Source organism: Erithacus rubecula (assembly GCF_903797595.1).
Source record: "Erithacus rubecula genome assembly, chromosome: 3".
Taxonomy (NCBI): domain Eukaryota; kingdom Metazoa; phylum Chordata; class Aves; order Passeriformes; family Muscicapidae; genus Erithacus; species Erithacus rubecula.
Window position 1 is genome coordinate 118,152,700 of NC_136689.1, and position 24,554 is coordinate 118,177,253.

The 24,554-nt window shown below is 35.9% G+C and overlaps 1 protein-coding gene across 5 annotated transcripts in view; it reads left to right on the forward strand.

The window, feature by feature from the left end:
* HNF4G (hepatocyte nuclear factor 4 gamma) overlaps nucleotides 1-24,554 on the forward strand; it is a 60,696-nt gene that overhangs the window by 27,207 nt on the left and 8,935 nt on the right. For 3 of the 5 annotated variants that reach the window (XM_079300917.1, XM_079300918.1, XM_079300920.1), the window contains 3 exons: nucleotides 15,098-15,266; nucleotides 17,542-17,636; nucleotides 21,115-21,221. In XM_079300917.1, the coding sequence (XP_079157043.1) occupies nucleotides 15,121-15,266; nucleotides 17,542-17,636; nucleotides 21,115-21,221 (348 nt within the window). In that variant the 5' untranslated portion in view covers nucleotides 15,098-15,120. Of the gene's footprint in view, nucleotides 1-10,646; nucleotides 10,781-12,053; nucleotides 12,194-15,097; nucleotides 15,267-17,541; nucleotides 17,637-21,114; nucleotides 21,222-24,554 lie in introns of those variants that run through there. The other 2 variants (XM_079300919.1, XM_079300916.1) reach the window with 2 other exon arrangements.

Consider the following 24,554-nt stretch of genomic DNA (forward strand, 5'->3'; position numbering starts at 1 on the left):
GGTATACACCTGAAAAACAGGGAGTGCTATTAATGCTAGTAATTTAGCCTGTGCAGGCTATAAAGCTGTTGTTATTCTTAGGAAATAAATTTTTAATTGTCAATTGTAATATTGGTAAACAACTGGAGAACAATCCAGTACTGGGGAGAGGATTAGAGGAATAGCTGGGAAAAAACTGTGTATTCAAGATTCCTTATGTCTGTAGTAGTATGTGATTGAGTTCTTCCTTTTGGACTCATAAAACTTGCTAATGGATGTAACACAAATACCCAGTCATTTAGTTCTCTCCTATATTTCTTCTTTCTTGACTGGGTTTTATATTCAGATCCCTTTCAGGAATAACTCTCAAATTAATATTTTCATTCTAATTTTATTTTTTTTCTCTTTTTCTTCCTTCCCTTCAAAACAATGTAATACCACAATCTGCTACAATATTACTTTAGTCATTATAATTCCCTTCAGTCTTGAAAATTAGCAAGGAGCCCAGTATTCTATTTCACCTCTGAGTATTTGTTTTTCTCTCATAAATAATAAAAAGTATGACTTCACTTATGTAAGATCAAACTGGTCACAGAAAAGATTGTTTTCATGTTTTTTAGTGTTTAGTATTTTTTAGTATCCAATGATTCTGAACACTTTAGATTCCTAAAGTAATTACTTCTGCCACACTTCCCAGGAATGGTTTGTTTGCAGATATTTTTCAACTGTTCAACATAGACAACAGTCCTGTAGTTTTGTTTCTTTTTTTTTTCCCTCAAGAACACTATGTAGATCAAATGAGACAAGTAATATCAGTCTTCAACTGGAAAATATTATGATTTTTTCCTATCCCTAAGATTTATTATATGTTAAAAAAAAAAAAAAAAAAAAAAGAAGCAAGTGTAGGAAAGAAGTTCCAGTGTTGTTCAGAGTTTAACTTACTCAAAAGCCCAGGCAAGCCCAAGTTTTAGCAAGAAGTAATCTTTATTAGACCAACCAGGACTTTCACTTCAAACAACCAATGCTGCTGTTCTTTTTGGTTTGGCTGCTATGTTGTTGATAGATTTAGCAGTAACACACTACATCTGCTAGACACTGACTGTAGATCTTACATCACTTTAACAAGAAAATCCTGGTAGTCCTATTTTTCCACTCACATGGAGATTCTGAAAGTTTTCAAATAGTTTTTTGATTGTATGTGTAAGCTACTTGAACATAAATAGGATACAACCTGTAGTGACATTTCTGTCACCTAAGTGATCTTTGTTTCCTTACATACAACTGCTACTGACTCAGCTTTCCAGATTCCTGAACAAATAGTTATTTTTTATTAGGACAGTCTTTTCTACTGCTTCATTTCCGAAGCTGAAGCACTGCATTTTCACAGGAAGTTACTTTTTCCATTCTTGTAAATCAGATAGGGGTATTTAAATACTTACATGTTTTAAATGCCAATTTATTAACAAAACTCACTTATCAAAAGTGGACTGTCACCTTAGATATTTTCTCACGTGTCTAGTTAAACCATTGTTATCTAGAAGATTAATCAACTTAAGGTGTTGTCAGGGCATTTAAACAGTAGCAAGTACAGTTCACAGCTGCTTTTCCTCCTTAACCAGATGAAAATATCCTAATAAGTGTATCTTTACTGCATTGTTTTAGAGAAGACTCCAAAACTTTGAAGTGCAACAACTTTTATGTGTCTTTGGAGATAAATTTAACAAATCTGTTGTGATTTCTCTTTTTCATGAAAAGAGAGCATGGCTTTGAGAAGGCCGCTTAACTTCAAGCTGTTCCTGTGACTGTGTATGTGCGTCACAGTCCCGGCCCCAGCAGATGCATCTGAACAGAGTCCCAGCAAGGTGGGGAAGTGTCCCGTGTCTTCTGCATACCTGGTACTTCTGGTTGTCAGGCCAGAGGAGCCAGGAGAAGAACCTGTGTGCTTTGTGCACCTTCTAAAGAAAACTATAGTCCTGTCCTTTTGTCATGAGGATTTTGGGTGCCCATTCACAAACCAGAAGTGCAGGCAAGGCCATACAGTCCCCCATTTAGATATAGTAACTTAATATTTTCTTTGTTGCTTTCTGAAGGATGTTCTTCATCTAGCTTATTTTTAGTTTGATTTTTAAATCTGATTCTGTTAATCCTCAATTGGTATCATGCATCATTTTATGATTTCATATGTTGCCATTTTTGTGAAGCTGGCTGACTCTTTTCTTGAAGTTCATGCCCTCTGAAATGTATTTTAAGTTGGTGAAAACATTAATTTTTGAACTAGGACATTAAAAATATTTTAATTTTTTTAAGATATAAAGGATATTTTTCCTGGTATTCATAAGCTGTAGAAGTTGTGCTAGATGATATATTTTCAGTTTTGAGAGTATGCTCCAGTGGAAAGTGTAGGAGGTGGGTCTCTATCCAGATGCTCCACCTTCAGCTCTCTTAGATTTTGGGGAGTATTTTGTGTAGATTCATCTCACCTAATTCTAGGTGTTGCAGTTATTTGAGCACTTTAGTTAGACAACCGGTGAAAAGAAATGGAGATGATTCCATTCTTTTAACCTCCTGTTAAAAATGAGTTTGAGGAATCTGTTTAGATGTGCCTGTTTCTGATCATTATAGACAAAGGGAATTGAATGTTTGGTTTGTGTGCAGGCGACTGTGTTGTAGACACGTGGACTCGAGTGTCATAAACACTATCTTTAGTTGTCCTTTGCCTTATTTCTCTGTTTATTAAAAGGGTACTATAGTTTGTCCCTCTCTCACAGATGGGGAAATAATCTTACTGATTGCAAAGTTCTCAGATAAAATGATGGAGTCTTTCTACATGAATACATTAAAAACAAGGAATACAGCCATATGAATATTGTTCAGGTCCAGAAAATTCACGCAGACCCAGCTGTTATATATCCTATTGGAGGTAAACTTGATCATGCAACCTACATTATTGCAGCTACACATAATTTTTCATATTTTGTCTTGCATTGTGTTATCATGCATTACTGCACTCATGACCATTTCTCAGTTTCCTCTTACCTCCTCTCAAAACAGAGACGAGTTAAAACCTTACTAGACCACTTCTCTCATATCTTCCATGGCAATGATTTTTTTTTTCCTGCTCAGCTCAATCAGTCCTCTGGCTTCATTAGTTAAGAGATGTGGCCCAGCTTATTTCCTAATTTTTTATTGTCAGCTTTGAAAATGGACTTCTACTGATTTTGAGCTTGTTAAAATCACTGTTTAAAATCTGTTGGGAGCAGATATATCTGTACTTCTGTGAAATCACATTATTTAATGTTTTGTTCCTACCTGGGAACACACCTAACCTGTTAAAGAGATAACCACTGGCCAATTGAAGAGCATCTGTATGTGTACAGCAAAGCAAAGACTTGAGCCCTTTCTCCAGAGGATTCACCTTTGTGCTCACTGGGATCTGAATTTTCTGTGCTTAGAGTATAGATGTCTCTGCCAATAAAGATATCAGGTGTCCTTTACCTCCCTGATTCTTAAGACAGCCCCAGTTTTTGAATTTTGAAGGAGATGGTGTTGTCAGTTCATGTCTGGTGAAAGCAATAATTACTTTGTTCTCTTAAGAAACAGAATGTAATAATTTTAGGGAGAAGGCTTCAGGAAGACCTTATAGCAGGTTTCAATAAAGACAATGGGTTTAGATTGTATATCAGGAAGAAATTCTTCACTGTGAGGATGGTGAGACTAGAAAAGGTTGAGAAGGCATCCATAGAGATGTTGTGGATGCCCCATCACTGAAAGAGTTCAAGGTCAGGCTGGATAGAGCTTTGAGGAGCCTGGTTTAATGGGAGGTGTCCCTGCACATGGCAGAGGAGTTGGAACTAGATGATCTTTAAGGTCTTTTTCAACCTTAATCATTCTGTGGTTTTATGAAAATCAGGGTACTGTACACACATGCCTTCCTAGGCTGTGAATTGTTATAAAAACTTATTTTGATGCATAAAATGGAGTGATTTTGATACTTTAAAGAGCTGATCTGAAGTACAGTTGAAACACAGACTATGCCTTTATGCTTTCTCATTGTTTTCTTTTGTTCAGGGAGTATTTGAAGTTTTTGTTCGATTGTCGTAGTTTCACTCTAAACTGCTAGTCTTTAATATGCTCTGAACTTCTCATTAACTAATTGTTGTAACTACAGCAATTAGAGAACAACTTAAGCTAAGCATAACCATGCTAGTGTCTTTGAAGAGTTAAACTGAGTATATTGACACAACATTCTTTCTTCAGGAATGTGATGAGTCAGCTTAGGCTCTAGTTAAAAATTTTAATTTTAGACAGGGTAACTGAAAAGAATGGCACCTGTCTGATTATTCAGTTATTTAATTAGCCTCTTATGTAGGAACAAGAGTTATATAGTCACTAGCATGGGCAGAAGTGTAGTGAGCTTGTTTTGAAATGTTATGTAGAATACATAACTCATTCACCAGGGGATAGAATACAGAAATTAGAAGATTTGCTACGATTAATTGATCACAAAGAGAAGAAAGATTCCAGGCAAGGCTAAAAAAAAAACAAACAAACCTTGCCTTGATACAGGCTAACCTCTTTTTGAACTCTTTTATTGTGTATGACAAAGGCAAGGGTGTTTATCTGTGGAAAAAAAACCTTATTATATGGTATTTCTAAGATAACTGTGGGTAAATTGTAAGTTAATTTTATCTAATTAGCTTTATAAAACATTGTTTATGAGCAGGTTTGTATAAAACCTGCCAAGAAGGCTTATTAAGAAATTACTAATCACCTGGGGATGACTGAACAGGAGTGCTTAGTCTTGCTTATCAGTAGCATGATGGTTAGGTTTTATCTTATGCCTGAACTCTTTCCTCTTTTCTTCTCATTTCGCTCTGCTCTCCAGGACAACTCTCTGATTAATTTTCCTGTGTGTTGCAGAAAATAATAAGTTACCTGCTTTAAGCAAATCATTAACAAGTGTATCCAGTCATTTAACTGTACCTCAGCAAATCTCACCACAAAATTCTATGCTACAAAAATCCCTTAAGCCCTCTAAATAGTCAACACTTCATGACTATAGTGAATTTTCAAGAATAAAATGATCTAAAGAATATTAAGTTAAAATAAAAATTCTAAGTACCAAGTCTACCTAATAGTAATTCACATACATAAGAGTAAGCTTAATCTGTTGCAATGTAAAAAGCAAAAGTATCCTGTTTTTTATCCTTCCTCCCCATAAATATGTGCAATTTTCTAATAGTGCCTGCATACTTCAGATAGAGTTAGCACATCTACCGTTAATCTGGACACAAAGCAAGCACAGAAATGGATTGAACTGGCAAAATATAAATTTGCTATTAGTTCATGGAGAGAATCTGGACATGGACAATACAATGTGAAGAATTACTAAGAATCTGTATGTAGAAAGTAGAGCTTCCCTTGTCAGATTCATTTTTGTACGTATACTCAGTAATTCAAGAGACAAATTCAGTTATTGCAAAAACACTGACAATAGATTCCTGTGTGTACATACTTAGGTATAAACACATGTACATAAAAAAAGATTTTAAATCTGCATATCTACATGGCTTGCAGTCTACTGTCTACTGTGGACATCGTCCTGGAATGGCCAGATAAAGCATAACTATTCAGTGTCCTCAGTCTTTACTGCCTAACCCTTGAATCTGGCTTACTGTGTTCTGACTGAATAGAAAATATTAGGATGCACTTGACTAGATGAGATTGGAATAGAGTAAAATGTTTCAGTTGAAAGGGGCTTACAACAGTCCAACTGCATGACCAAATTAATGCTGATCAAATTAAAAGCTTGATGAGCATTGTCTAAATGCCTCTTAGACACTGGCAGGCTTGGGGCATGGATCAACTGTCTTGGAAATCTTCCATGTTCGACCACCCTCTGGTAAAAAAAATTCTTCCCAATATCCACTTTCATCCTCTCTGACACAGCTTTGAACCATCCCCATTCAGTCTATCTCTGCACATGAAGATCACCATCTCCATCCCTCTGCACCTCCTGTCCTCAGAAAGCTGTAAAGAGCAATGAGGGCACCCTTCAGCCCCCTTTTTGAATGACTGTCTTCACGCTTCCACTTCACCATTACTCATCCTTCTAAATCTTCCCACAGAAACGTGCTACTTCAGCTGGCACCATCGTGGCCTTGAGTCTTCCATCACCCTGACACAATGCTCTCCCTCAGTGCAGCTAGCTGCTGGCATTTAGTGATGGCCCATATTGCAGTGGTCCATGTTTCAACTCTTGGCTGTGAGATGGCTTTTCCCCGAATATTTCCTAATGGTGGTGTTAATTGCTGAAAAGCTGCCACAGATACACCATGAGTTTCACTAAACCATTAACAAACAGTAGCATGGGACATCTGTAAAATGAACAATATTCTGTCTTAATAGTTTTGCTGTGTGAAAATTGTGAGTGAATACAATGTGAGAGTCATCCTCAAAACACCCTTCTGTTAAAGAGAGAACACAAATAAGGGTTTGTGAACTGCAGTGTGTCTTATACTTTGTGAGATGTTACCCAGGTCCTTCATTGATGTATGTGAGCATGCGCAAGTGATAAATAAAATCAGATAAACCAGATGGCTTTGTCTACCTTCACCTTAAGAGTGGATGTAACATCTCTTTGCATATGACACCATTATATTACTGTTGCTGTCCTAGCAACAAATCCCCTCAATGACACTGTGGTATATAAAGTGTATAAATAAATCATTTATCCTTTTAGAATAAGATGGAGTGAATTATAGTTGGAATAGAAAAGGAGACTCTGAAAGCAGGCTATGTCCTCAGCAAGTGTAAATTATCCTTAAAATTATCCTGCAGCAACTATTCTTCAGGCTCAAAAATTTTAGAGCTTTCATATTCCTTTGACATTTCCCCTCAGCTGCTGAAAGGGCAAATACCAAAGTGAATGCAAGATTAAAATTGTAAATTGCTCATCAAAGAATTTGGAGTATTAGATCTCTTACACAGCTTTGAAACTCTGAAGTACATTACTCATTGACATCTTAATAACTATTTTGGGATTATTTTGAGTACTTTTTAAATTGGGATTATTAAAGAGTACTGTAGGGTGGCTCTATAGTATTTGACAAGTTAGACACCAGGCATGTTCTTTGTTTTTTATATTTATTCATGTATGTGACCATTGAATTGTAGCTGGTTGTTCTGAAAGACAAGTCATACTTTAAGCCAAAAGCATAAATATGAAGACAATCAGACCTCACAATAATTGTCTGTTCCCTGTTATACCAAAATTTAAAAAACCACCAAAAACACAACCCTCAACATACTTTACAAAAGAAAGCTATATATGTTATATATTAGAGTGAAACTCAACATAATGAATGACCAATTTAACTGAAAAAAGAGGCAAATTCAATATTTGCAAGAATCTCCTTTCTATAGAATGCCTGGGGTGGTCTAAGTGTCTAAAAATGTGAGTAATGAAAACAAGCTTAGCCTGGATTTCCTGCCAAGATCTGTACTTCAGTTTCACCTGGAATGATTTGTTGCAGCTAATCTTACCACCTTGCCTAATAAGTGTGCCGTGAAAACCTGTTACTCAGTTCTGGTACTGACTTTGCTTTTCTGGTGTTTTGTTTAACCACTTTTTTTTTAGGACAAAGTGAAAAGTCTAAGTGCCATAAATTTACATGTTGAAGGTGATAGTTGGTTCTGGGTTTGAGTAGTATGAGATGATGCCTTTGGTCACCTTAGTGGAAGCCTTTGTGCTATATATTTATTCTCATGATTCATAAATTGTTATGAAAAATCCTTTCACATTAACCAGCTCAAAGGCATCTTTGTCCTTGTTTGGCTCTGAACTTTTTTGGGGAATGGGGGAAGGAGAGGGGGGCATGACAACATTACAAGCCTTGGTGTAATATCTTAGATTTGTAGAGGACTGTAGCCATATTTCCATCATGTTACCTAGGTGTTAAGCAAAAAGGCTATTTCTTTTAGAAGAAGCTTGGTAGTGCACATTTTTTTTAGATCTGGTCCAACTCGAACATTTTTATTTATTTAAAATATAAAAAGCCAGCAATCTCTATCAAATAAAGTAATGACACAGTGTTACAAAGCTTTCCATGTCAAACGTGTCATAATTTCATGTTTTAGAATGCAAGCAAACATTTCCCAGTCATTGCTCATGGACCATGTATGAAGCACCTGGGAGTGGGTGTCAGCAGAGCTGATGTGATGGTGACTAGCAGTGTTCCAGTGTTCTCCCTGGCACTGAGGGTGTGTTCCAGGAGAAGGAAGCTCAGTCTGTGGCATTATGTGGGTGTGTATCTTTGTAAGCCAAAGATGAGATTGCCCATGGGTGTGTGGAAATGTTCACACTACTTCCTAGGGAGTAACAAGCTTTTGGCAAATAACCTCTCTGTCTTGGAGGTCTTTGAGTTTACTGTAGTAAGGAGGCATTCTGGCTCAGCTCATATGGTTTCTTTAGGGTTTTTCGGTATGGCCTCCATGCATGCCCTGTCCTACATGTGCCAACCATCAAGAGGGGAAACAGATCAAAATGTGTGTTTTGCCAGCATTCTGGATAAATATGACAGGTTGTTGACAAAAACAGGATGCCTTCCAAGTATATCTATCACAACTCACTGTACTTGCAAAGCAGGAAATAAAGGTGTGTTCTTATCCAGAATACGTGGGAAACAGGAAAAAAATACCTTTGACTTAATACTTTTTTCTGGCAACCTACCTTCTTACTAAGTTGGAAAGGTAAAAGAACGTATTGCTACTTATTAAGAAAAAAGAAAAAAGAGAAAACTGAAACTATTTCAGTGGTGATAGTAGTAGTTTGAGATTTGTTTTTGTTTTCAGGAAGACTTTTTATGGAAATAACCTTGATTTTATTAGGTTGTGCTGTATTTTATGCCCCAGTCAGAAAGAATGATTACATTTAATATGGAGAGCTGAACAATTAACAGAGTTAATAGTCTTAAAGATAAGATAGGAATGCTTTCTGTATGTGATCCTGAGGTCATCAGATTTAAAGAAAAAAAGCAAGAAAACCACATGAACAAAACCATTATTGTGTAGCTTGCTCTTCACAATTACTGCAAAATTCACTTTGAGAAATTATTTCTTACTCAAATTTACATTTTCACTTACCTCGAAGAAGTGCTTAGCAGTTTGACTAGTTACACAGTTTTAAAACTTTTGCTTACCTTAGGCTGATATTTCTTGGCTGTCAGTAGTAGATGACTTGGCCTACACTATTTTATACTACAAGCTGCAGTGTCATTCAGAATTTGAAAAACAGTGCAGGTGTCCAATATGAAAAGAAATCTGCTGTGTGAGAGTCTGAACACTAGTGAACAGTATAAAGCTTGAATTGACATAAGACCAAAAGCTGTTCATCATTAGCTTCTTTCCTCAACTACTCTAATTCCAGGACTGCATTCTAATCCACCTAAGGCTGAAAGAAAACATATTAATATTTTACCATAGTGATTTAGTATACATTAATTGTTCATGATGTACTTCATGATGCCAAAAATCCCCCAGAAAGCACATTTTTATGAGTGCAAGATTTGACTGTAAGAAGTTTCCTTAGCAAAACATGAAAAAATAGTATAAAGAATGTCTTTCCTATAGCATACATTTTTCCATATTAAAAAATCAATTGAAATGAGTTTTCATATGACAGAAGTATGAAGGGTCAATTCATTCCCTCTCTTTAGCAGTCACTAAGGGACCTGTTTTGGCAGCATTGAAGAAGTTCTGCTAATAGCAGAGGGAATAGCAGGATTTGATCATGTCATACATGATATCTTCCATCTTCCATTCATTCTCTTATTCTAAATTTACTTATATGCCAGAATGTTTTCAGGACTGGCTTTTTGAAATAAAAATATTCAGTGGATATGTTTGTATGCATACAATTTTGGTATTTAAAAGCCAGATAATATTTATAGAACATATTATCAAAAAGTATACACTGACAAACAATAGATAATTCTAGTTAACATGTAAGCCTTTTTATATTATGTTAAGTAGCATATTAAGGCCATGAATCATTTGTTATGTAATTGATAGTTTAATAGCAAATACTATACAAATACAACAAATGGTTGTAGCAAATACAACAAATTCTGCTACAGAAGAAACTTCGCAAACTGAGCCATCAGGTAATATAAAATTATTTCATCTCATGATAAAATTGCAGTGATTTCCTACACAATATTGGCTGTAAACAAATAGCTTTTCATCAGTCTTAATTGAATGTACTTCTTTAAGTAAAAGAAAGAAATATTAGCTGTGTTTAAAAATTGTGAAACCTTGTACACTTCCCGTACTGTGAAATTATACTTTCTGAGTAATTTTTTTCCATGACTGTAGGCAGTAAATATTCTAAAATTTCAGTCATATTTTTAAATATCTTTAAAAATTGCCTTTTTTGTATTATTTGTCTTCTATTGTGTATAGGAAGTATTTGTAGTCATATCAGTTGCCCTTTCTAAAAAGTAACTTTTGCAGTTTTTTGATATCTCATTAAATATAATAATGGAGGAATGGTTTAAAGGAAAATTAATTAGCAGTAGGTTGAAAAGGACAGCCCCTGTGGAGACCCTCCAAAATCTGAGGAGAATTTGTGCAAGCAGTAACACAACTGTAAATATGCTTTGGTTTAGGGATGGGTCTGTGAATTATACAAGAATCCTGTTGTCATAATTATGTTACTGGGCTCTGCTGGAGTCAGGAGGAGAACTGACCTGAGACTGCAACTACATGTCCACAAGGAAACAAGATGATTTGTGATTCTCAGGTAATCCTGGGGACATGGATATTAGAAGGATGAATTTTAAAAGGCTTTTTATCCTAGGTCTTTTCGTGTAAATTTTCCTCCTTCATTGGTAACTTGTCTGTCATAAATTGCTTTAAAAAAAAAATTATTTATTTAATCAAAGATTTGGTTTATGGTTCCTTTTTTACAGCTACTTTTACTGAGTAGGAACTGCAGACACTTTTCCATTCAAATATGCATTTCAATGCTGTATATAGTTACTAGCTCTTGTTAATTAGGCATAAACTGGGTAGTTTTCCTACACATGTAATCTTTATGTAACTGTTTTTCAGCAGTGTAAAGGGTAGTTTTCTGTAAAGAATATATTGAGAATAATAACATTTAAAATTCTGCTATCCAACATTTGAAAGCACCAGATTAGCAAGTGAAATTCTGCCATTCAACTATATATTGGCACAGATTCAAGCTGCTTTACAGGAGGGTTTTTAACTGGGTTTGTATGTGTCTACAACTGATGAGCTGTGGACCTACTCAGAGGTAGAGAAGATGACTAATATTTCCTTTTCCCTGTACATCGGAATGGTGCATGGAAATGCCATGCAGCCATCACATCTTGTCTGAGGAAGGGCTAGAGCAGGAAGGCACTGTCTGAGAGGCTCAGGGTACAGTGCCTGGAGCCATTGCAGCAGCACAGTGTGTGATGGAGGGGATTTATGAACTGGCCTTGCTGCAGACTTGTGTGGCTTGAAGCCTTGCCTAAGGATGCCTATAGAGCTAGGTCATTGCCAGTGGGAAAGAACATTATCAGCTGTAAAATGGGAGATTTTACAGCTGTCTTTTAAAACATGTAGGTGGGTGATTTGGGTAGAGTTTGAGATAGTCCATAGTCATATCACATTTCCTTATTGTTCTGAAGTGAGAGAGCAAAATGCCATATGAACTTGCATTCTCTACATAGAACAACCAGTGTAGTTTGTTTAGAACTGGTTGTACCACACATTGACAACAAAATGTGCAAGAAAGCATGAGGGATAGGAAGCTTCCTGCACGTCCTTGGGTTCATGCAAGAACTGGAACCAATACAACTCCTGATAAGATTATTTCAAAAAGCATTCCAAGATTATCAGAAGGGTTGCACTGTATCATAAAAGAAAAAAAATAGCCAGGTAAAATACAGCATGCAGAAGCAGTTTTGCAGCTCCTCCCATTTCTTCACGTAAGTGACACAGTTATAGTTAACTTTGGATTATCAATCACTGTGAAACAGAATGGGAAGGTTGTACATTTGAACAGCTTTTCCACTGCTTTTGCATTCAATGATGCGGCTCTCAGAACCAATTCTGGACATGGAAATGGCAAACTACAGTGAAGTTTTAGATCCATCCTATACAGCACTGGAGTTTGAAACTATGCAGATTCTCTATAATGGCAATGGTGAGTTCTGCCCAGTGAGGCAAATTCAAGCTGGTTAACAGAAGTGAAGTTTAGTAATGCTATAAGGTATTACTTAAATGTTTTATTAATGGAACATTTGGGGGTTGTTTTCAAACTACAAATCTACTCTCTTACACTTCATCACTGACTCTGAGTTAGTAATGTTATAATTCTTTAAGGAAAATAAAAGAGAGGTTATATATAATAAAGTAGCTGTACTGTCACCAGTCTGTTAATCAAGGGGGAAAAAAAGGTCTATTCAGCAGTTGTTTTATTTACTGTAAGACGAATGAATAACTAGTATTGACAGTTTGGACATGGAAGTATATTTTGTAACTTTCAGAAGGAAAGGACAAAATTATCCAGAGGTTTGTGAAAGAAATTAGCTACTGTTTCTTGATGTCTAGTTTCTAATTGTTGCACTAATATTTTTTTTTATTTAAGTGTTAACCTAGCCTTTGTAGCTAAGTGTATAATTGCACAACAGTGATTTGAGAAGAATCACATCAGCTTTCTAGAGGATAATGTTTTTTTGAGAAAAAGTTTTTGCATTTGGTGAATGTAACACTTTAGGCAGACTCTTTTTTATATGCAATTTTTAAGAAATGTTTTCAATAATTTATGCTTGAAATAGAAAGCATACCCTTTCATCATGCCATCAAGTACTGCCAAAAACAACAAAAAAAAAAAAGAAATGTGAATAAAAGTATCAGGCAAGTTAAACTAATCAAAAATGGCCTTTCAAATCTTTTAATACACTAAAAACTTTGATTTATTGTGTCTTAAAGTATAATTCATAGATCTGTAATAGTATGTATTTTTAAAAGGCAGAACCAATATGTAGTGATTTGCAGGAAAAATATTTAGCACCTGCGTTTCCACATATTCCTGCTGTATAGAACCTAATTAAGTTTTTATTGTTGGGCTTTAAGTTTTATCTGAATTTTTGGTGTTAAATTATAGCAAGCTTAGTAAACAGAAGGGTAGATTTGGTTATCAATTTAGGAAGAAAAACCAGAACTTTATGCACTACCTAAATTTGTAGCTGTCAACAATGATTATATAACTTTAGATGATTTCTCTGCTTTTTGTTCTAATATGGGTATTTCAGTGGTCATGTATTTTTTGCTGAATAGCACCCTTTTGGATCTGTTAATGTTAAATAAAATGGAAAGGCAGATTAGGGAGGTTGTGCTTGGTTGCATTATGTGTTGGCAATAGAGCTGGTTAAATTATTACTGTAAGTGATTAGCTTGATAATTATTAATTATCAGGTGCAGCCTTTTTATGTTTAGAGTATGTTTTGAGTTTAGCCTAAGTATTTTCTTGTAGCATTTATAAAAACATTGTCTTGTTACAGTGCTACTTTAGAATTGAAACCTGCCCATTATGAACCTTCCTGTGTATATTCCTAGTTGTTTAAATTAATTAGGAACATTTAGAGAAGTTTAACAAACCACATTCAGACAGACTAGAATGTTCTGTTGAAATCAAATAATTTTTCAACACCAGGTCAATTTTCTAGACATCTTGATTCAGAATAATACCGAAGAAAAAAAGTATTCCTGTATATATATATATATATATATATATATTTATACATATACACACATACGCACAACTTATATTTCTGTGAAATATTTCATCATAACATTTACATACTGTAATTTTAATTATTCTGTTATATGATGCAAAGTTAAAGAACTTCAAAGGAAATGCTTTCTAAAGCAATTCTGTAACCTAGTTTAAAAATAGTTTATAATTTTCCATGGCAATTCTAATTTTAAAATAGGGTCTTTACAGAACTGAATTGTTACTTCTAAGATTTATTTCTCTTAATAATTTTTTATGTAATTCATATCAATTACAGCTTTGTAAAACAAACCCAGAAATGTTGCTTCTCTCTGTATCTAAAGTATCTAAAGAACTCTTTAACTTTTAAGCTCTGTGGGACACAATGAAAATTTTGTAAAGCATTTGTGTTATAGGTTTCAGTTGGATCTATACAATATGAATAATATTATGTATCAATATAAACAGTTTTACTGTTCATCCTGTGTACTGTTCATTAATTTATGTACTTGACTTTTTAATTCATATCTGCATGTCTAATTAATGTGACATTCTTTCCTCTCCTGGAAAAAACAGCTACAAATGCTTAGGTTCCATTCCTTCCATTTAAACCAGAAGAAAAAAGAAAAAGCTATTTGTTGTTTGCTTGAACACTTATGTTAACACTGTGACTCAAATAATAAGTATATCTGGTTTGACTTCAGGTGAATTTATTCAGTAGTGTTTACCATATTCAGTGACTAATTGTTAATCATATAGCTACTATTCTGTGCAAGGAAAGACTGCACCAGTGCTCCTGTCAAAAATACCTGCAAGGAAATAACAGAAAGCGCTCTTAGCACATATTTTTGTTGGTTTGTTTTTTCTTTCTTTAAATTAAATTGTACAAAACCCTTCTTGTTGTTTCTTTTTTTTTTTAATGTCACAAATCTGTATGAGAGTTGCCAGCCATTGCCATCTTGTATGAGAACTGATACATGAGATCTTTACTAATTAAGACGGTTTTTGTGCCAGAGTTCCTCTTCATGTTATTAGGAACTTATGTGTACTTATAAATGCAGAAGTGCACTTCAATTTTTAACCCTTCAGCTGAAAAGAGTTTAGAACACAATTATTTGTTGTTATGAACTTCATAGATTCTTTTAACATCTCTCTTTGAAAGTTTTCATGTCAGCAAGAATCAGACATAATCAGATGGGTCATGCTATATAAATCATAAGTTGCAATTAAAAGAGGAAAAGGCCAGGAAAAGCCTCCATTTAAGTACAACTTGCTCATTGGGGGTTTTTGGACATCTGATCCATAACTATGTATGTTCTCGTCTCTTGTCAGACAGTTCAGGAGAAGCTGCCAACATGAATGCTGCTGACAACGGGGTCAGTAGTCTCTGTGCAATATGTGGAGACCGAGCGACCGGGAAACATTATGGTGCTTCCAGCTGCGATGGATGCAAGGGATTTTTCAGACGTAGCATAAGGAAAAACCACGTCTATTCATGCAGGTATTCCAAAAGTTCATCTAGAGGCACTAAATTAATGAATTTAAGCAAAAATTATATTCAGACCTTATCAGAATTTTCAAACTATGTCAGGAGATTTTCAGCTTTTTCTTAAGGAATGCTACTTGATATTACACATTCCAGAAACTGTGTTCCAGATGCTTGATGATATTGTTGATATCACTCAGGTGTTTCACTCTGATTTATGATTACAAAGGTCATCTCCTGAAAAAAGAAAAAGGAAAAATGCTCACTGCATTTTCACTGCAATGTGAAAGCTGTAATTCTTAACTGTTTCCTAAAATTCTTTCCTTATGAAGGTAGTTTCTGAATAGAAAGTCTAAGATTTATGAGTCTTGTTTCAAGGGCTGTACAAACACATCTGCACATATTCCCACTTGGTGTGACACACAGGTGTTTTGAGCAGCCATTTCCCCCTGTCTGAATGGCTACCTGTTAATTTCCAAAATATCACACTGCACCATGTTTGATGAAATTATCTGTGTACACTCAGGGCCATAAACTGTCCATTTTGAATCATCAGCAGAATATAGTGAAAACTCGATGAGTTTGAACAAATCACTGAAGGGGTGTATTGGGTTTTCATTCCAAGATTTTGTAGCAATGGGGCTACAAAAGTGGATTCTTGTCAGAATCTATCAGAAGTGTGCCCAGTGTCTGATGAAGCCAATCCCAGCCAGCTCCAAGATGGCCAAAGCTGAGCCTATCAGCAATGGTGGTAGTGCCTCTGAGGATAACGTATTTAAGAAGAAAAAACTGTCATACTGCAGAAAAAAATTGTAGCCAGAGAAGACAGAAGTAAGAACATGAGAGAGGAGCAACTCTACCGACACCAAGTTCAGTGGAGAAGGAAGGGTGCTCTAAGTGCTGAAGCAAAGATTCTCCTGCACCCCATCGACAGACCATGATGAGGCAGATGTCCCTGTGAAACCCATGGAAGTTCACAGAGGAGCAGATATCCACTGCAGCCCATGGAAGACCGACCCCCTTCTGGAGATGAATGCCAGAAAGAAGGAAGTGACCCTGTAGGAACACTGTGCAGCAGCAGGCTCCTGGCTGGACCTGTGGCCCCATGGAAGGAGGAGTCCACACCTGGAGAAGGTTTTCTGGCAGGAATATTAACCCTGAAGGGGATCCAATGCTGGAGCAGTTCATGAAGAGCTGAGCCCATGGGAATACTAACATTGGAGAAGCTTGTGGGGAACTGTCTCTGTTTGGAAGGACATGACAATGGAGCAGGTGAAGACTGAGAGGAGTCCTCCCCTTGAGGAGGAAACAGCAGCAGAGACGTGGTGAACTGACTGTAGCACCCATTCTCTGTCCCTCTGTGCCATTGCATGGGAAATGATAAAACTTTTATACAAATGGCTTGTTATTGGAAATGTTGTTTCCTACACTCCTCTTTGGTCGTGTAATATTCTTATAAGAAAACCTCTCCCTTATAGACATAGCACAGTGATATAGCATAAACATACCCCTAAAATGGTGTGTCACGAACTGACATAAGTGATTGCAAGAAGAGCTCTGCTTTTGCAGAGCCTGTTTATCTAAAAAACTCATGCAAAGGAAAAAAGGCAGACCCAGAAAGAGAGAGGGGAAAATGGCTCATATGCACTCCATTTAGGCACACCTGTAGATGTGCATAATAGCGTGGGTGAGCTGCCATGCCATGTCATGCTCCATGTATTTCCTCAGGTCTTTATTTCATTGTGTTGGTTCCTCTCATTTCCTGTTTAGGTTGCCACCTGTAGGGATAAAACATGCAGCTTGTTCATTGCTATCTCCCAGAAGGAGTAAACCCTGCCAGACAAGGGTAATGGTTTTGCAGCTAAGAGGCTTCTTCTCCATGTCAGGAACATTTGACTTTTTCCTTGATTGTCCTTTCCTTTTTATATTTGCAGCTTTTCTTCTTCTTTTTTTTTTTTTTTTCCTTCCACTGCCATTCGATGCAGCCAGTTACTGACATACCTCATGAATCAGTTGAGGTGTAAATGATGTACATAACTACAAAATTTTCCACACTTGCCAATTCAATGCATGCATGTGTTTATGCACACACATATATTCCTGGAAAATTAGCAAGTATGAAACACCTCTCAAAACTGGTTAATAAAGAAGAATAATCAATGTAACTGAAGATGAGGGTCTGTGGTTATAGATATTATTCTGATAGGACATATTAGTTGATTTTTTTCTTTGTATTCAGGGTGTTACTTTATTAATGCTTTATACATTTACCTTTTCTTGTCTCTGATAGATTCAACCGACAATGTATTGTTGACAAGGACAAAAGGAATCAATGCCGATATTGTCGTTTAAAAAAGTGTTTTCGAGCAGGAATGAAAAAGGAAGGTAATGCAGTCATTTACTTTTTCATATACAAAGAGAAAAAATCTGAATCTGCTTTGAAGTAAAATGAAAATTCTAAAAAATTCCAGCAGAATAAACCAATGGAAAGTCTGCTACAATATCTTCATAATGGAGAAGTGCTTTTATATTGAGATGGAATATATGTCTTCTAACTTTCAAGTAGATAAGCAGTTCTAGCACTTGGAACATCAGCAAGTTCATGAATTTCCAGTAAATTTGAAACTGTTTAATTCATGAGTTCTGGCACCAAAATTCATTGATTTCTACATTCTGATCCATATGCTGGAATATTTCAAACCATGGGATATTACTTAAAATATTTACCAAATCTGAGTAATGAAATCTCTATCTGGCTTTCCTTCCCCCCCCCTCCAAGTAATGTCAGGGCCAATTTACTGGTTCTTCCCTTAAATTTAAACATATGAAGCATTTAAGCCAGACAAAGGACTGTGAAGTTGAGTGAAAAAGTAGTGAGAAGGGTAGTGTTAGCTGTCAGTGGAGTGTCCACATTAATTAAAAATTCTAATTTCCCTCAGGCTTAATATAGGAAAATTGTTACTTAACGCATCTCACTAACAGATATGAGAAATGTGTCACAGTGATTCTGTCAAAGTGGAAGGACCAGATCACCACAGGATCACAACAACTGAGAATGAAGAGCAGTGCTAATACTAGATGGTTTTGGTTTTGTTTTTTTTGTTTTTTTGTTTGGGCTGTTGTTTCAAGGACAATAATGATGTAGGGACAAAAGATGTCCATATCCATTTCAAATACACACTCAAAAGTGGTTTGTCACAAACTTTTCTACCTTTTTTGTTTGAAGCATGATGCAAATGCTTGCAGGCCAATCTGAAAGGTGTATGCTTAACTCTCGTTACGTGGTTACCATTGTTTTCATCTGTACAAAGGAAGCTTTTTCTTTGTGCTCTTGAGTATCTGTCCTGTAGCAGTACTTTGCTAGTGATCAAGTTATTGGTATGAGAGAAAAAGGATTTTTCTCCTTGAAGCTGGATAGGGATATTCTAAACAGCATTACACAGGGTATATGAAATAGGTTTGCCTACTATTGTGGTTCTCCTTTAAGAGAGTTTGGCCTTTTGCAATTTGAGCCATTAAGTCAGTAACATATTGTATATATGTTATCAATCTGATATGAAGAAAGGGGAAGCTGTGTATAGATAGCAGCCCTAGAAGTTTTCCACATAGCAGAGTTTTACAGACTTTCAAAACCTAGAATTAAAGAATAGTTTATCTCAGAAGGGACATCTGGAGTTCATCAAGTTCAGCCCCCATTTAAACCAAGGCTGACATCTAGGTTGTCAGGTTGCTTGGGACCCTGTTCAGATAGATTTAGACAGAACCTGAGAGGGGAGATTCAACAACCTCTCGCTCTACAAGCTCTTCCAGTACTTGATCACCCTCTTTGGGAAGGGTTTTTTCCTTATGAGTAGTTAGAATATTTCTTACAGCAGTTAGGGCAGTGTCCATTGGGTCTTGTCTTTTCATTATGCATCTGAGAAGAATCTGGCTCCATCTTCTGTATGCTTCAGAAATGAAGACCTTCACATCCATGTTGGTCCTCTTTTTTCTACATAACCAAAGATGCCTGTCTCTGCTTGTGCATCTTGTGGATTACATCTCCATAGCCCCCTGCTGGCACTGCTTAGTTTTCCAGCATCTTTCATGTGCTGGGGAGCCCAAAACAGAGAAAAGCTCATTTCCCTCAAGATGCTAATGCAGCCTGGAGCATGGCACAAAACTTGTAAGCTGCTTAATGCTACTTTGTCCTAGTCTGATCTCACTGTGTCTAAAACTTTCAATGCTACTTTTGTTTTTTTATAACCTCTCTACATGATCAGGGCATGTTTCATAGTATAAATGTAGCATTGAGTCTATGACAGTTTCTCAAGTTTCTAGCAAATCTATTTATTTTCTTCAGGACAAATATAAGAAAGGCTTCAGTTATTAAAAGCTTTACAAGACCTCTTTAAGCAAATGTACCACCCTCCGCTGTTAAGGCAATTTTAGCCTGAATTGAAGAAAAAACTTTAGCCACATAATCTAGTCTAATAATCTAAAATTATGTGCATGTAGAAGAAGATTAAAGCCTCCATCTGTGGTTTTAAGTGTGTTCCACCACTGATTTTCACCAGTGTTGTATTGTCAGAATACCTTACTATTTTTGCAAAACTCATCAATGCTAAACTTATTTTAATTATCTGTTTGTTTCACCATTGGATGTTTGTTTCAGCATTCTTTTACAAAAGGTTATATTTTCTCCTTCCTGTCTATAACATATGTATGGTGTGTTTATCACCATACAAGATTTCTTCCTATGACCTTAATAAAATGCAGTGAGTGTCCCTGGAAAAAATTTAGTACATCTCTGGAAGAAACTATGTGCATCATTCAAATAAACACTGAACCTACTAGGTACACAGAGTTTTTGGTTTTTTTTCCAATTGAAACCTCTTGTACTACTCCTAAATTCTGTAATGCAGATTGTTTCCTGCAAAATAGCAGATGTATCTTTGGACATAAATCTGCTGCTCTTAAAAGACAATGAAATTCCTCATGCATTAGAAAGATTTCCATTGGCACAATTCTTTTTGTACTCCTCTTTTTATTTTCCTTGGCCTAATCTTGGACATGATCAGGATTTAGAAGGATCTGACTATTAGTTTTCATTTTTTTCTTCTTCCTTTAGTTCAAAAATATACCTTCTTGCTTCATAAGCCTTGTGTGTGCTGATTACAGATTCCCTATCCAAAGATATTTCAAATGCCTGTTTTTGGACCCCATGAGACAAAATTTACTGAATTTACTATCCTAAAACTTCTTTGGTGCACTGTTTTTTGTGTTGGGTTATTTTTTTTTTCCCATTTAACTTAGTTAATGTTCCATAAACAGGCTAGGAATGAAATGTCACTGAGGAGGAACATGAGATTTAAGTTTCAAAATTATCTTACTAGTAGGTTAAATTCATGATTCATTCCTGTTTCATTGTTTCCCACAGCAGAGCATGAGTAGGGCTTTCATACTTCCTCTGAGAGATATTTTTTCAGTGGTGATGTTGTACCACTTGACCTGTTTGGCAGTCTGGAAATGTCCATTTCTGCTGTTGTCATAAAGCCTGACTTATTAAATCGGTCGAACTTGAGACCATGTGTTCAAGTTCAAAGGAAGAAAGAGGTCTGACTGTAATTAGACCAGTGACAGAAATGCTGATGATTCAGTGTCTATCTGCAGTTAGTTATACATGCTTTTTACAGGCACGTAGTGTTCTGATAGAGACTATAAACATGTATTATCATCCTTCCTCATCACTCAGAGCTATCATCATCTTTGAATGTCATGCCTTTCGGTTCTAGAGTTATCTTCTGAAATCGAGTAAAGTTCTGAAATTATTCTTTGTATCAGTGTTTAAAAGTCAATAAATGGCATGATTATTCTTTTCCAGCTGTACAAAACGAACGGGACAGGATAAGTACGAGAAGAAACACTTTTGATGGCTGCAACAGTCCCTCCATTAGCACATTGTCACAAGCTGAGGCACTCTCCCGCCAGGTACTGGGATCTATCACAAATTTATTTAGTGACGTTAAGAACACTTTTGTTAAAAGTAAATACTTTTCCATTTCTTATTATATTGAAAATAATTATTGAGATTACTTTTTTCTACTTCCAAAATGCACACAACTTCCTCTTCTCAATGGAAGAAGCAGTAATAGAATACATTCTTGAATCATGGTCAATAAAAAAAATTCTACTTTGTCCAGGACAATATATCTTAGGCACCTTTCTTAATAAAGGTTTATGGTTCTTGCTGCTTTTAAATCAGTTGCTGTCTTAGGCAGCTGGTGGCATCTATCTATCCTTGAAGCAGACTTCCCCATGAAACATAGGGAAAAATTTGTCCAAAGCCATTACATTTGAAAGGTTGTGGACACTCATTTCCTTACATTCTTTTGAAAATCCCATTTTTAATATCCTTAGACATTATAAGTAAGGCAAACAGAAGTATTCCAACTGCAGAGTCAATTCACATCTCGCTTTTAAATTTTCTTTGTCTCATCTGAACTTCATTTTCTCTTTTTCTTTTTTTTCCCCCCTATCCAATCAATTGCTGAATGGAACAGTCTCCAGTCCTTTTCTGCACCTCAGATAAATCACGGTCATTGATTCTGCATTCTTGCACCTCTTACTAACTTGCTTAGAATTTAACTGCCACCTTTATGATTTCATGCTGACTGATTTATACATCCCCAAATGTTTTGTAATCTCATCCTTTATCAGCATCTCTCTTAGGCTGGAACTGTCTGTAAAGAATTGATGCAGGAATTACTGGGTGATAGTCTTTGGCACATATTGCATGTCTGGGTAGACTAGAACATAATGTACCTTCCTACCTTTCATACCTATACAGTATGAAAAATATAGCTATATTTATCTTCTTAGTAATTTTTTGAACTTGCTTATTGTGCTTTTTTTATAATACTCCTTAATCATTTCCAACTGGTATATGCAGTTCAGGAATAAGAATTGTCTTGAACAGAATCACATCCTCAGCTGTTTATAGCACAAACTTCTTTTCACACAGTAGGTTCTTGGCCTAAAAGTCCTTGTGTACACACAAATTTATTGTACTTACTATTTGGTATGTTTTAGTAAAACAGAATTGCTTCCACTTTATAAAACATATATGAAGATACAATCTTGGCCTCAGAGTCCAAGAGACTACCTTAACATGATGGAAAAGCAAAGAAGTCTTAAAGTACTTGTTCTTCCCTCAATTGAATAGGTCTGTGAGATTAGTTCAGTCCTAAAAAGAGATTTAGAGGAGGTGGTAGTGTCCCAAATCATTATCCAAGTACTTCAGATGTGAAATGAAGAAGAGGGTGGCATTAATCTCTTGAAATTTTCATATTAAATAAGGAAAATTAGATATTTTCAGCCCTTTTGAAGTGTTCATATTAAATCGGGAAAATAAGTTATTTTGTTCCTTAAGGTCCCTTACAAGGGGGAATTGTCTAAGTACATTTTTCTGGTACAGACCTGGGAGAGGCTTCCAGGTTATGTAAATATGAAAAGGGGATGCTGGACTCATATGAGTAAAGGTATCTGTCTCTGAAGGGTTTCAGAACAACTGGGATACAGTGTTACATTGTCATGTTCATCAACTCATTAATGGGTACAAGTTACACTGGGGAAGATTTCTCCTCAATATAAGAAAGAAATTTTTTCCAGTGAGAACAAACAATTACTGGAACAACCTTTCCAGAGATGTGGTGGAGTCTTCAACACTGAAAGTTTTCAAGATGCAATTAGACAGGGTGTTAGATAACCTCTAAGATTCCTTTGCTATATAAGGTTGGATTAGATAGTCTTTCAAGGTCCCTCCTAACCTGTGCTAATCTATGATTCTGTCAAATCAATGAGTCCTGTGTTGTACCCCATGAATGAGAGGCAGGTTAAAGCACTATATAGACATAGAAATGGAAAGCTTCATATCCTTGTCAAGAGATACAATCCTAGGTGTTCATAATGAACTCTGTGGGAGACATCCCACAAATCCCCAGTGGAAGTTCACCAAGTAATTTAGCATGGAGACTGTAGTTTGTAATGTAAGATGTAATTTATGAACAGCTTTGATTGAAATATATTATGGGAAGGACAATGTATTAACTCCATGAATCAGTATGTCTAACAGTTAAACAATCTACCTCTTCTTTACCTTCTTGTATTATCTTCTAGTTGGTGCATGGTTAGTATCATTTTCAGGTAGAACAGAGTGTGACCTACTATCAGAAATCTCTTTGTTCCTTTGAATCATGATCAAGACCCCTTTTACTCTTCTGGAAAAAAAATGAAATGTATTGAATTTCTTTACTGTCTTTCTGTACTGAAGGTTTTCTAGACTGAATCGCTCTGGTAGCTATCACCTGAATGAATATCAGTATTTTCAACCTCCTTTTTGTAAAGGAGATGCCAGAAATGGATTCATGATTATAGCATGGATTTCACACATTCTCTGTCTACAAAGTGGCAATACCTCTAACCTTTTTCCTACAGGATAGCCTTTGAATTATGTGTCAGAAATTTTTTACCTACCTACAGCCTAGCTGCTGTATTTCCCTGAGAAGTAATGCTCAGCTGGCTAACTGACATACATATCTAAGCTGTTTTCAGTGTTTTACACTACTGAATTATTTAGGAAGCTTTAGTTCAGAAATACAACTCATTTTGACTACCCAAGGATCAGGGACTTCACCACGGATCCCACTGTGGGGTTTAACATGAATGAAGGGGAACTGCTGGAGGCCAACCTAAATACATTCCACTATCCTGAAAAGTGTAGGAGCGTGGTATTAGAAGACCAAACAATAAATTTCTTTTCCTGAGGAAGATAATCACACAACATGATTTCCCGAGTATGTTTTTGTGAAAGTGAAAAGTGAAAGTCAGTTTCATAGGCCTTGTAAAGTGATCCTTTTCTTCTTTTTCTTTTTCTTTTTTTTTTTCTTTTTCTTTTTTTCTTTTTCTTTTTCTTTTTTTTTTTTTTTCTCACTTTTTCTTTTTTTTCTTCTTTTTTTTTTTTCTTTTTATTTTTGTTTCCTTTTTTCCCTTTTTATTTTACCCCACCTTTTTCTGCTTCCTTTCTCTTTTTGCTTTCCTATTATGATAGCAACTATAAACTGACCTTACTTTCCCAGGTTTGACTTTATCTTAAGTTGGCTTTCCCACCTGGCTTAAGAGAAAGCCTAGTTTCATTCCTTTCCATGAAAAGTCATTAAGAATTTCAGGATTTGGCTCAGTAGAAGTGCCTCAGCTTCAGGCCCAGGAAGATATTGCTCTCTTGCCATTTCACAGAGCACTGTTCCCTGCAGGTGGTCTAATGCA